This window comes from Podarcis pityusensis, assembly GCF_964106645.2.
Source record: "Podarcis pityusensis genome assembly, chromosome: 7".
NCBI lineage: Eukaryota > Metazoa > Chordata > Lepidosauria > Squamata > Lacertidae > Podarcis > Podarcis pityusensis.
Window position 1 is genome coordinate 38,376,547 of NC_138031.1, and position 14,244 is coordinate 38,390,790.

Sequence of the window (14,244 nt, forward strand, 5' to 3'; positions counted from 1 at the left end):
TTTTCTTTTGATTTATGATCACTCTTTGGAAATTGCTTTTAGTCTTTACCACACTGTTCTCTTTCTAGCAAGCAGATCCACAGTTCAGTTTCCTTGAGTTAAATACATACATTAGGTATGGGGGCATTCTGACTCAGCTTTCCACTTTAGGAAGAAGATGGTGATCCAAAGACTCTAAGCAGAGAGGGCTTCCTATTTTATATTTTCATCTCCCCGCACCAAGCTTCTCAGAACTGTTTTTACTCATTGTAATTTCTCCTCCCCCTCTTCCATACCTAACTTATCCACTTCTCATAAACTGCCACTTTTTCTCATACCTCCTTCACTTTAATTTGTTGTTACTTTTAAATAACTGTTTCTCTCTCTTCCTAATTTTCTTCAACACCTGTTCTAGCCCTTTCCAGTCAGCGGAGGGGCAACCTCTTATCGGCTTCCCCTGGCATCATTCCAACAAAAGGCTATATAGAGGCCCGAATTCCCTCTCAAGTGATTACTAGGCAGCTGTGGCTTATACTCAGCACATGTATGAATTTTCAAATTTTCTCCGTAGGCTGAAATGGTTGGGGAACTGCATTTTCAGTAAAAACTACAGACACTTCTGCTTCTGCCAAAGTAACAGTACATACCAATGTTTCCTTTGACCTAATGCAACATGCAGAACAGAGAAATATTCTCCTATGCTTCAGCCCAAGAAAATCTTAGAAAGATGGGGAAAATCTGCAGCACCTGTCAAAATGCCAGCCATTCAAATATTTACCCTGCATGTGCCCACTCAGTTGCTTCAATGGGCGGAATTGGTACAGTGGTACCTCGGGTTACAGACGCTTCGGGTTACAAACTCCACTAACCAGGAAGTGGTTGCTCCAGGTTAAGAACTTTGCCCCAGGATAAGAACGGAAATTGCGCGCCAGTGGCACAGCGGCAGCAGGAGGCCCCATTAGCGAAAGCGTGCCTCAGGTTAAGAACCATTTCAGGTTAAGAATGAACCTCTAGAATGAATTAAGTTCTTAACCCAAGGTACCACTGTACTGCTATAGGTGTCACATGCCAGTTCTGTATTTGTAAGAACTCAATCATTTAGCATGGCAGGGCCTATACTTTGGAATTCATTGCCTGTTGATATCAAGCAGGTACCTTCACTATATTCTTTTCAGTGCCTGCTTAAAAACATCCTTGTCTATACAAGCCTACCCAGGTAATTAGAAGGTTAAGCTAATTTTAATCTGTTTTAGCATTTTAAAGTATGCATTTTTTTTCTTGTTTTCTCTTTTGTAAACCACTTTGAGGGTGGTGGTTGTTTTTACAATCAAGTGGTGTATAAATTTTATGAAAAACAAACAAACAAACAAATGTTAATTGGTTCAAAATAAGCCACTTATCTATTCTATCCCAAATTTGGCATGAACCGCCCTCAAGCTTTCATCTCCTACCCACTGCAAAGTTCAAATGTAACCTGCTGCATGATTTTCTAATTATAATCCATAGAACAGGTTCACCCAGCCAATTCCTCATGATGACGGCAGAAGGCAATTCAGCAGACCGTGGCCCCTTAGAGCTCTAGTGCAAAGAAAGGATGTTTCTGGATGACAACCCTCATCATTCCTGGCCATGCTGGATGGAGATGCTGGGAGTTGAAATCCAACAACATCTGGAGGGCACAACTTTGGCTATTTGCAGAACAGACGAAACTTTGACCAAATTGTTTCTATAAGTGTATTCGTCTTGACCTATTTATTTCTTTAAGTCTATTCCTCTTATGATACTTAATTTAATGTGTAATATTTTTTGTCCAGGGTACGAGACACTACTAACCAATACTCAAGTTACTACAGTCCCATAACGAATGGCTATCGAGTTGACGGTTACAAGTGCCTGTTGCAATTGTACCATACACCATTTCCTACATGCAAATGGTACTTCTGGTTAATGAATTCAGTAATACCTACCTTTTGCCATGAATTCAGTTATGATATAAATTGGTTCTTCTTTGGTAACTACAGCGTAGAGTCTGACCAGCCTGTCATGCTGAAGTGATTTCATAAGGTTGGCTTCTTCCATGAATGCCTGCGCAGACATGGTGCCTGGCTTCAGAGTTTTCACTGCTACTTTGGTATTGTTATTGTAGTAACCTAGAACAAAAGGGATAGTTATAGGAGAAGAGACATCCAGAGCGCTGAATGTGGTGGTCAAATGTCTTCAGTGGCGTAGCGTGGGGGGTGCAGGGGGGGCCGGCCGCACCGGGCGCAACATCTGGGGGTTAGGGTTAGGGGGCGCAAATCCACTGGTTATGGGGCGCAAATCCATGGGTTAGGGGGCGCAAATTACTTGCCTTGCCCCGGGTGCTGACAACCCACGCTACGCCGCTGAATGTCTTGCCATGAGAGATCTTTAACAATAAATTTATAAATGATGTATTTACAAGCAGGCACCAACAAATGTTACTACAGTCGTGCCTTGAAAGACCTACATTGGCTGCCAGTACGTTTCCAAGCACAATTCAAAGTGTTGGTGCTGACCTTTAAAGCCCTAAATGGCCTCGGCGCAGTATACCTGAAGGAGTGTCTCCACCCCCATTGTTCTGCCGAGACACTGAGGTCCAGCACTGAGGGCCTTCTCGCAGTTCCCTCACTGCAAGAAGTCAGGTTACAGGGAACCAGGCAGAGGGCCTTCTCGGTAGTGGCACCTGCCCTGTGGAACGCCCTTCCACCAGATGTCAAAGAGAAAAACAACTACCAGACTTTTAGAAGACATCAAGCAGCCCTGTTTAGGGAAGCTTTTAATGTTTATTTTATTTTATTTTAATATTTTGTTGGAAACTGCCCAGAGTGGCTGGGGAAATTCAGCCAGATGGGCGGGGTATAAATAAATTATTATTATTATACCTTAGTTGTTGAATGGAATCTGTTCTGGAAGTCCATTCAACTTCCAAAAATGGTTGATAACCAAGGTGTGGCTTCTGATTGGCTGCAGGAGCTTCCTGCACTCAAGCAGAAGCCGTGTCGGACATTCAGCCTCCAAAGAACGTTCACAAACCGGAACACTCACTTACAGGTTTGCGACATTTGGGAGCCAAAATGTTCGACTCAGAAGCCATTCTGGATCCAAGGTACGACTGTATTGGCCTAGAAAACTGTACTTCAGTCTTTGCCAACCTGGTGCCTTCCAGATGTTTTGGACTCCGAGTCCCACCAGCCACTGAGCACCAGGTTGAAGAAGGCTGAATACTGTATGTACAGAACAGCCTGACACACATGACCTCATTTTCCATTTCCCCCACCGCACATTTACTTCAATAATATTTTGTAAAAAAATAAATACACAAATACATTTTGATGGGAAGAATTAAACTTTGAGATTTAATCCTGTCAATGAAGAATGCAGACCATGGCAGAAGTGGGAGAAATATTTTCACAGTCGTTAACCAATATAAACTAGATGGTTGCCAACTTCCTGCAAGCTTAATATTCTGTGATGATTGACACTGCAGAAGAATAAGCTGCTACAAAGAAGAGGACTTCAAATCCCAATGTTTTCATGGTGGACATAATATGGGTTGACATGTGTCAGGAGGCCTCAGTTGGCTGTTTCCCCAATGAGTGCCCACCGTGTACCTGCAAAAACATGTATCTCCTTTTCAAGTGGGATTCTTTCCCAAGGGAGCCTTACCTATCACTTAATCTGATGTCATCTGTGCACCAAAGACCTTTTTATTCTCCTGGGCATTTTCATTTTTAGAGAAGCACGGCCATGTCATCGCCCCTGCTGAGAGATCAGCTGCTTCAACTGTCACCTGGCAGGAGCCATTCCATCAGGCTTCCTTCTCAGCTGGTCATTCTAAAACTGTAACTTTAGGAACTGGTGCATGAACTTGTTTTTTCCCCCTTTCCCTCCACATCCCTTTCTCATTGTGTATAAATGATGTCTTTCAGACTGTAAGCCCCAAAGCATATACTGGCCTGTGACCGATCCTGTAAGCTGCTCTGGGAACTTTTTAAGCCAAAGAGCAGGATAAAAGTTCCCTGTCCACATGGTAAGATGCAGAGGACACATGACAAAATTAGCATTATCTGGCTGATCAGATAGGTTTAGACAGTGCCTTTCTCTAGAGCATATTACTTAGCTTACTTGACCCTTGTAGAACTCTTTGCGGACCTTTCAATCCCCTGCTCCTTTGGGCACACTATGAGAGATGGTGAATAGACCCACATTGCACAACTGGTTGGTCTAAAACAGTGCTTTCCAAACTTAGGTCTCCAGCTGTTTTTGGACTACAATTTCCATCATCCCTAGCTAAGCAAGACCAGTGGTCAGGGATGATGAGAATTGTAGTCCAAAAACAGCTACTAGAGACCCAAGTTTGGGAAACATTAGGCTAGAATTATGGCAACAAATGACCAGAAACAAATCTTGCCATATTAGGGACTGAAGGTAGACAGCAAGAACTATGCCAAGCTAATGGTGTATATTACACTGGAAAAAGTGTAGGTCTATGAACTATTATACTGTGGATGATATAATTTGGATCTGAAATATTGCCTATGCTGTTAAAAGGACGGAAGACACAGACTGGGGCAGGGCGAGGTGTTGATTCCAGTTGATCAACTGAAATCATCTCTCCAATTTCATTGTTAATCTCCTCTTGCAAACAGTTCCATCCCTGTCATTTCCTGTGTCTGTCAAAGTAGGCTCTTGCCCATGGAAGCTCATAACATGATAGAGTTATTAGCCACCATGAAAATATCTGCATCCTGAAACTCAGGATACAAATAAAATAAAGCATAATAAAGTGCCCCACAACACTGCTGGTTTAGTACTATGTACAACCACAACCACTATTCTAAAATGTTTTCCTAAAACAAAACAAAACACAAAAACAAACATAAACCTTCTCTTATCACACTCCCACTTTCTGTGCACTCACTGTGCTTCCAGAGCTGAATTTTTAATCCATGTTCACACAATGTGATCCAAAATGCATATGCATCCAGTAGTTTATTATAAAATACTACTGTCCAGTGTGTTGTTTCTCAAACCAGCTCACATCACTGGAGTTGTTAAGCCATTTCTAGTCCGTCTCCTGCCAAGGTGTGCCCACTGGTCCATACACAAGCAGAAATAAACAGAACGCTAATGAAGCTATGCCAATGTGAACAGCTAAGGGGAAAGAGCTGGAAAATCCACTGCGTGGAAAACAGTAACTTCACTGCAATATAATGTGAGAACAGCTAGTTTTTACAATTATATTTCTTCTCATTCCTTTGCCATCCTGAAATCATTCTGAAACAAGCAGTACTAAGTAAACGCAATCCTTGGGAGCTGATGGAACTCTTGGGCCCTCCAGGGAGAAAGGCAACTGGAACTCTACCAAAGCATGCAGTTTAGTTCCAATCAAAAAAGGTCTGCCATCATGCAAATCAGCTTTTCATAGTTGTAGCAGGGAAAGGAAGAATGTAGTCAGGCTTCACAGTGCAGTAATTTTACCCATAACGTAAAAGTAACCCACAGAGGACCAAGCCAAATTTAGACGTCAAAGAGGCTCACATAAACAAGAGGAAACATCTTGAACCAGAAACACTCCCCCTCTACCCTTTGTGAGCACATACGCAGGAACATAACTTCCTGAAATTAGTTCTTTCTTCTGCAGCTGACAGTGCTTCAATAACCCCTGCATATTAGCTCAGTAGGCAAACTGTTTTCATATGGGCTTATTAAACAGCAAATGCCCTGATGATGTCATCCCCAGAAAATGAAGGCACGTTTTCTATTACACTAACAAAGTGGCCAACCAATATGGTGGGTAGAGAAGAGAGGAACTCATGAAGATGGGGTCACCAAAGCATACCAAGGTGCATTACTTAAGGAAGCACAGGCAGTGCAGCTCAAGCGAAATGCTAGTGGGCACCAAGACTCCTTGAGCCAGAGAACAGATTTTGCCCCTGTCCCAACAGTATCCACCAAGTATAACATGGACCCCAGCTTCATGCTGTCAAATGGGAATCAAGCTAGGGATGCGGTTACTATTCGGGCACTCCCTGGTGCAACTCTATCTGTCCCCACATCATTGGATACATGCCAAGGGAACAACAGATGAAAAGGCTACTTTTCTGCTTCCAGCTTCTGTCCATTGAGCACTCCCATCACTATGGTGGACAGGAGCCTGGAGAAAGAGCAACAGCAGATGCCATTGTTCATGCAAATAATTATTTGCAAGCCCTCTTCAAATGGTCAGTTCACATTTTGGTTTACAGCAAAATCGAAAGCATGTTCAACCATTTGGATATTATCCCTACCCCCCAGTTTATCTGATGATATCCCACTTTTTCTGTCCCACAGCATGGGATTCACAAAACATTTAACAACAATAATTCAATGCACAACATTTTAAACCAGAGATGGCTAAATATGGCACAACAAATGTTGTTGGACTCCAACTCCCATCACTCAAGTCTGCATGGTCAACAGTCAGGGATGATGAAAGTTGCAATGAGTTAGCATGACATTGGAATTGAGCTTCAAACTAAGGCACAGTGTGGATCACCTTCTGTAGCATTTGTAGGCTCCAACACAGCCAGCTAAAGCTAAAACTGAAAAATCGATGCTGATTGCAACACTATATATACATTAAATAGTATTACTCTTGCCTCTGACAAATACGCTAACTTCAGGGTCTGGTCCTTGATTACATCATTCTGTCAGGAAAAGCATTTCTGCTTGCCAGAAGGAATTATTTCCCTTTCCCTTGTGTGCTGTTCTGGAGTTCTACTGATACCTCCCAGAGCCAATCTGTGGGGGCACAGAGTGGGGAAGGGCAATAAATCTTTACGTGCATGCACACATATGGTGCTTCCCCATTCTAGGAGTTCAAACAAAATGGGGCATTTTTACAAATGAATGAACCTAGTTCATTTCTTATGTTACATCACTGAACATGAACATAGTTAACAACCTAGCATGTCAGTACTGTGGTGTCACACATGTTGCTAGATATGTGAATTATCCACATGAACAAATATCTTACCCATCCAGACTTCTCCAAATTGACCAGCTCCAAGCTTTTTTACTAATTTGATTGAGTCCCGCGGAATCTCCCAGGCATCTTTATCCCATGGCTTCTGCGGTTTGGGACTGAGGCATGCCTTCTCCAACTTTCTGCATAATCCATCTGGCTGCTCTGTTTAAGAGACAAACATCCTTACATTTGTACCTTAAGCAACACCAAAGTTCATAACAAAGGATAACATACATGCAGAGATTTAATTTTTCTTTTAAAACCTCCTTGTAAGAATTTTTTGAAAACCCGACAGGAACAAAACTATATTCTTCGTTGCTGGTAAACAACACAACATGTGCCATAGGTTCTGCTGCACTGGATTTCTCCCTCTGACCTTGACACAACATGGTGTAGTAGTACAGATACATGCTACTGGGACAAAATATTCTCTCACTTTGGTCTGTTGCAGCCTTCCCCAAACTGGTGTCCTCCAGATGTTTTGGACTAGAATTCCAATCAACCACAGAAAGCATGTCTAGTGGTCTGAGTTGCAGTCTGGGGGGCACCACGTTGAGGAAGGCTGGTATATGGCAACAGGTACTGGTGGGAGGCATACCCTTCATGATTCTCAGTTTTAAATGCATATTTGCCTCTTTTGCCATGAACAGAAGGATAACTTTAACTACACCGGTAGATGCCGCAGTTTGCATCTTACATGGATTGCTGACAATTATCAACAGTTGATAGATTTTAGTCAGATATGTGTCCTATGAAAACCTATTTTGGTCACTGGGGTAAGTAAATATTGTTTAGGCTTCTGAATATAGAGCATGCCAAGATCCCAGGAATTCATAAATTAAGTGTCATTCTTTTTGTTTTAATGAGTTTGTTTTATATATGTGTTGTTGTAACCCACCCAGAACTCTTAGGACAAATGGTGGGATCTAAATTAAAAGGAATTTCTTAAGTATAGCTGTCACCTGTTTTAACCTCAGAAAATACACTCATATGAAGTTAAGGCTCATAGTTTTCAACCAAGGATCATTATTTTGCCAAATGCCATATATTAAAAGTCATGCCCTGAAGTATTTAAGATCTGCAATCAGGTTGAGTATGGTTTTCCCAGCTGATGAAAACAGCTTCATGGGTTGTTGTTTTTCAGCAAACTTCTGTATAATGCATTACTATGCATGAGCTACATGTTCTTTTTAAATGTCACTGGTGGTTTTACTTTCCCACATCAAATATGTTCACAAGATTGCCACCGTGTTGGCACACAATAATTACAATGCCGATAACTTCTCAGCTTATCACTATGTTCATACTAGTGTTTAAATATTGCTTATTCTCAGGAAGCAAAGTGTTCCCATTTACACTGAGCTGATATTTCGCATACAATCAACTCGGTTTCAAGCTGATGTAAAATCCTGTGATCAAACTGACATACTTTTAGTTCCCACCCTTGAGAGAGTTGTGTAGAACTTTCATCAATGTCCACCTTTATACAATCTGCACTATAAGTTAGAATGCATTTGACTTGAGTGATCTGAAATACAGCAGTAGTTTTTTTATATAATTATTTGATAACAACTTGCATTTTAATAATAGTCCAGTAAAGGTACTGGCTTACTTTGGTAATGTTTGATCATGTCACTGATACAGGGAAAAGTAATTCTTGGAGAGATGTAATATCCTCCATTGTCTAGACTTCTGATTTTGTAGTGCTTGACGACATCACCATGTTGTCTGTCATAGTCCCTCATGGACAGAGAGTAGCTACCTGTGTACAAAAAAAGAAAAATAATAATCACAACCACAGGTTAAATCGGAGTTAGAACTAGCCGCATCAAATCTGAGTTTTGCTTTCATGTTGCTGTATTATCAGAATCCAACAAAATGTGGTTAATCATAACTATGATTTGTATGAAACAAGCCCGATTCAAACTGGTTGAAGTGAAGTTGCAAGTGAAATATTCTGACTTTCTCCTTGCGGATGTCCTGGAGGAGAGGGGAAAGGGGAAGCACAGGGGTGGATAGCCTCATTCCCATCATGATAAACAACTGGTTATGACAAACCATTGTTTACCATGGCATCTGGATGCAGCCACTGTGTCAGTGCCAGATTGCTCCATATTGCAATACTGCAGGTACTGGTCAAATTAACATTGTAATATATCTGGCTGTATGATTATCGAATTGGGCACTCCATAAATGATGCAACAAGGTTTTGATGTGAAAAAGAGGTCTAGATAAGACCAGAACAAGTCTCTTTGACCGTTTTTGTACTTTTTATACTATGCGATAAAGTCTAAATTTCCCCCTGTGCAAACACATAGATCCATGTTAGTATATAATCCCTTCACCAGTGCCCAATGTCTCACCAATATTTGTACAAGAGTTTCTCCCACAGCTATTCTCTATTTACAAAGGCTACACAGGCATAATTTCCCAGTTTCTGCATATATTTAAGAATAACACAAAGAAGATAAAAACAAAAATGGATTTGGATATACAAAATCAAGATTTGAATTGGAGTTATTAAATAAGAAAGTTAAAATATAATTTAAAATGTATAAATTACTATTGGAATGGCATTTGAAAGATGAGGAAATTAAATAGGTTATGATTCATTGGGCCAAAGATATTGGTTATAACATACAAATAGAGGATTGGGAAAAATTATGGAAAGAGGAAATAAAATTTACTGCTTGCAGTGCATTGAAAGAAAACATTATGAAAATGATGTACAGGTAACACCAGTGAAGTTAGCTAAAATGTACAAAACAGATAACAAATGTTGGAAATGTAAAGAAAAGGAGGGTACTTTTTACCCTATGAGGTGGGAATGTAAGAAAGTGAAGGACTTCTGGGAAATGATTTATAATGAATTGGGGGGGAAATGTTGAAATATACATTTGTTAAAAAACCAAAAGCCTTCTACTGTGTATTGTGGGTACAGAAATGCATATGAATGATAAAAAAATGTTTTTATATGCGATAACTGCAGCAAGGATATTGTTAGCCCAAAGATGGAAGCAAGAAGAAATGCCAGCTAAAGAAGAGTGGCAAGAGAAATTGATGAACTATGCTGAGATGGCAAGATTAATTGGGAAAATTTGGAACCAGGAGGACCAGACTTTCCTAAAGGAATGGAAGAAGATTTCAATGTATTTGGAAAGCAACTGTAACCAATTGACATCACTTGTAGGGTTAAAAGAACTTTTGTAAGGAGTAATATATAAATTATTGTGAAAAGAATTAAGAATAGGTATTAAGATTTGAATTTATAGCAGTAAAATTAGTAATGCATAATTAGAAAGGATTTTAGGAAACCATCAGTTGAGGTTGAAGGAAGTCTTAGGCTGTGATAGCCAAAGATTTTGAAAGATGTTTAAAAGGATGATATGCTGGAAAATACGTGTAAAAACCAATAAAAATTATATATATAAAAATAATAACATGGCTTAAGGCAAATACTTGGTCTACAGTTATCTTCCCTCTTTGTCTGCCCGTTCCTCTATAATAATTTGGTGCTATTAGCCACATTTATCAGGCTAATAGATTTTTTTAGTAATGGGGGCGAAGCTAAATGTAAATTGAAAATGCTATCATTCTTTGATGACAGATAATTAGTAAATTCACTCATACATAAACAGAAAAGAGAACTTACTGGAAAAATCTGAGCTCATCAAGGCAGAAGGCTGAGTTTCCTTTTAATTCAAATGAAATACAGAAAGCTCACCTTTCAATGTTTCACTCTCTCTGATAAGGAATGACCCAGGAACATTCCCAGGTGCTAGAAGTTGCCTTTCTGCATCTTTCCTGGTTATGTCTTTAAAGAACCATCTGTAAAGTATTATGGGGAAAAAGTTACACCTTCTTTGTCTTTCTCAAGTGCACAGTGCAAAGTAGAAAATCAAGTATTTACAATATATGAACCTACTCTTCTGTTTCTAAGGTGTTGACTTTTGCGACATAGTTGCTTGGGATAAAGCCTTCTCTCTTGGTCAAAAGGGACTTGGCTCTCCACCATTCTCCATGTCTAAGAAAAAGTAAAGAATCTTTTGTAAAGATGTATTGATCACCTTTAGTGCCATCCAAAAAGGCTTAGACTTCACCGGAGGGAGAAATATGTTGCTTTCCACCAGACATTTCTGGAATCGACTCCTCCAAGAACATGCCCATATTGCTGAAGGCTGTAAGTTGAATTCTAGATCATGCAATTATAAAAATAAATTTCCGATGATTCAGAGCAGAGAAATACAAGGAGGTTCAGCCCATTCTGCTGTGCATCAACTTGTCCGCATTTTGATTAGTATTTTCTGGAGAGGCAGTTATATTAGTCTGTTGGAGCAAAAACTAACACAAGTCTTAAGATAGGGTGCCACAAAACTCTCCGCTGCTAGTCAGACTAACCCCAATAAGTAGTTTTTATCAAGGCAGGCTTTTGGGGGCTTGGGACAAGCAGGAACTTCAAAATAGAAAGCTTGTGTGCATATGCATAAGAAACTAGCATAATGCTAGTTATTAGGTGGCAACACACACATAAACGTGATCTAGGAGCAACAAACAGAGCAGTGACTATTTTGATACTTACTCCTCCAGAATTTTCATTTTTTCTCCTTTTTTGAAGGACAGATCATCTTCATGAATGCCATCATAAGGATACAAGGCTACCACAAGGTCCTGATGTTCCTTTTCCTCTGCTAATACAGAAATTCAAGCAAGATATTCTTACTCATTTTTCAAGTCTATCAAAACAGCAACTTGTAGTAGTAACCAGCAGGCTTTTAGAAACATACCTTCTATAAACCTCTGACCTGGCAGAAGGATATCATCAGTTGCCTTGAAAAACAACAAGAAGAGTTAAAAAAATTGTTTTATAACACTATCATATTTATATAAATGCACACTTATAAAATTAGAACATGTTTAAAACATAACTATACTATTTTTTTTAATGATGACTCTGTTATCTCTGGCAGCTTTTGATATAATTTATAGCATTTACACTGAGATTCTTAGAAGACAAAGTGTAACGCTTTACACGCCTACGGCAGTCAAAACCTTTGCAGCTTACAGGAGAAGCAGCACATGTCCTGAAATACAGCTAATTGGGAAACTGCTCTATGTTTATCAAGGGACAAGTGCTTTATTAATATGCCTAATCCAGAGTTGCTTCTTGAAAGGGGTGATTTGCAGCCTGATCCTATTTGTGCTTAAAATCAAGTTCCACTGTGCTGAATGGGACTCCCTTGCAGACAGCTGCTCACAGGATTCTAGATTGTCTGAAACCAGCCTTTGGGCAACCTAGCAGCAGTTAGACCATTAACTGTTGAAAAAGACTTGTTGCAAGCATGGAACAAAAACTGAATACAGTGGTACCTCTAGTTACGAACTTAATTCGTTCCGGAGGTCCATTCATTAGCTTTCGCTAATGGGGCCACTTGCTGCTGTGCCGCCGGCACACACTTTCCGTTCTCATCCTGGGGCAAAGTTCTCAACTCGAGGTAACTCTTCCAGGTTAGCGGAGTTTGTAATCTGAGGCATTTGTAACTCAAGGTACCACTGAATTTTGAAAGTATGCTGATGCTTAATAAATGCTTGAGAGGGTTTTTTAAAAAAACAAAAAAACAAAACAGCTGCACGAAAGGACACAAAACTGCTTTTACTTTTAAAACAACCCTCTTCATAAATTTAAGATAGAAAATTGCTAGTTAATTTTCCAATGGTCTACAAAAAGTGGTGGAGAAACCTCTGATGGGCCTTCTGCTAGGTCAGTGATGCTGTGGGCTTACCTAGCAGAGGGCTGCAGTAGTGCTCCAATAAGAACCTGGCACTTGGGTCAGGAGGAACCACTGTTTAAATTTCCTAAAATGACCCTGATGTACCATCATTCTGGAGAACAGTGGGAAATTTAAAGGGACAAGGTCCTCAGATAAGGTGCCCAGTGTTCACTGGAGAGCACTAACATTTTTATTTAAATAAATTAGTTGGTCTATATGGTGCTACTAGACAATTTTTTATTTTTCTATTTTCATTTCGACTGCATCAGACCAACACAGCTACCTACTTTTATTTAATTATTTTTTTAAGGAAGAGACCAGGGCAGGTGTCAACAGTGAGTCCAGCCATGGAAGTGGGGCTCCAATAGCTGCCTAAAGATACCATGCACTGACTCCAGGCCTGTCAGGAAGAAAAATCCTCTGTTAATGTCAGTGGATCTATGGTTGCAACTCCATCACTCAGATTCAGTTTACCGTGAAGCAAGATGCATATAGATCCAGTCACACAGAGTCCTGTGCTTCTGGCAACTGGAAAAAAAAATGTTCCTGCTATTTCAGAAAAATGTACCAGGCACTCATACTTGTATGTTTTAGTATTTCTCCATGTGATTATGGGTGTGCACAAAATCTTCTTAACAGACACAGAGCCTCTTTTATAGACACAAGTTCCCTGGGCTCATAAAGTACAATGCGCCTTTGAAATAGTGATGCCTTGGAAGCATTTAAGATACGTTGTTCAATCACTTTTGTGACTTTCTTTAAAAAGGAGTAGGCAGCATAGCACTCAAGTGATGCTACTGGGTTACAGCTCCCATCATCCCTGGGGAGAGGGTCTCAAAGCAGTTTTGGGTGTTAGTTTCTGTGCTGCAGCCATCTCTGCTATTCTTCTTTATTAAAACTTGTTTGTTTGTTTGTTTAAAGAACAACCCCTCAGTGCATCTACATCTCTGCTTTGTTCACACCTATGCCATTGTTTAAAACAGATATTTTTCCTTTCAGTGTTACGCCCTTCTCACTGTACTCGATGTCTCTCTCTTCCATTCCTCATCTGAGAGAGATAAAGGGTGATGAACCCTCAAATACTCATAGTACACAATGTATAATACTTCTGGTACTCTGTGTTGCCTTAAGTTTCAGATTCAACTGCAGTAATTTAGAATATGTATCTTATTAACAAGCAAACATCTATATATTTAAAACATCCATCAACTGAACTGAACTTATCTTACAGATCTTACAGATACAGTAACATCATGGAGTGTGTGCACAAAGGGGGCTGTAGAATAGGAGAGAGGATGAAGTGTGGAAAGGTGGTTTGTGTGCAAGGGACGGTTGAAAAAAGAGAGGGAGGAGGAGGAGGCAAGGAAAAGGGGAGTGTAGGTGAGAATGGTGTTTGTGTGCAAAGTTGGCTGAACAATATGCTAGAAAGGAGAAAATGTGGAGATAGGGGCATGGTTTGTGTACAAG

The 14,244-nt window shown here is 40.1% G+C and overlaps 2 protein-coding genes across 9 annotated transcripts in view; one reads left to right on the forward strand and one right to left on the reverse strand.

Moving 5' to 3' along the window:
- LOC308481237 (kinesin-like protein KIF20A) overlaps positions 1 to 14,244 on the forward strand; it is a 56,011-nt gene that overhangs the window by 35,913 nt on the left and 5,854 nt on the right. Inside the window, exon 20 of one of the 2 annotated variants that reach the window (XR_013988533.1) lies at positions 9,999 to 10,304. The exons of the other annotated variant lie outside the window; for it this stretch is intronic. The gene's annotated coding sequence lies outside the window, so the exon portion shown is untranslated. Of the gene's footprint in view, positions 1 to 9,998; positions 10,305 to 14,244 lie in introns of those variants that run through there. 2 annotated transcript variants of the gene reach the window in all.
- LYN (LYN proto-oncogene, Src family tyrosine kinase) overlaps positions 1 to 14,244 on the reverse strand; it is a 45,388-nt gene that overhangs the window by 11,006 nt on the left and 20,138 nt on the right. For 4 of the 7 annotated variants that reach the window (XM_081013465.1, XM_081013462.1, XM_081013463.1 and 1 more), the window contains exons 3-9: positions 11,794 to 11,836; positions 11,589 to 11,697; positions 10,935 to 11,033; positions 10,734 to 10,837; positions 8,622 to 8,771; positions 7,019 to 7,171; positions 1,947 to 2,129 (exon numbers count right to left, since the gene is read on the reverse strand). In XM_081013465.1, the coding sequence (XP_080869591.1) occupies positions 1,947 to 2,129; positions 7,019 to 7,171; positions 8,622 to 8,771; positions 10,734 to 10,837; positions 10,935 to 11,033; positions 11,589 to 11,697; positions 11,794 to 11,836 (841 nt within the window). The remainder of the gene's footprint in view (positions 1 to 1,946; positions 2,130 to 7,018; positions 7,172 to 8,621; positions 8,772 to 10,733; positions 10,838 to 10,934; positions 11,034 to 11,588; positions 11,698 to 11,793; positions 11,837 to 14,244) is intronic. The other 3 variants (XM_081013464.1, XM_081013467.1, XM_081013468.1) reach the window with 1 other exon arrangement.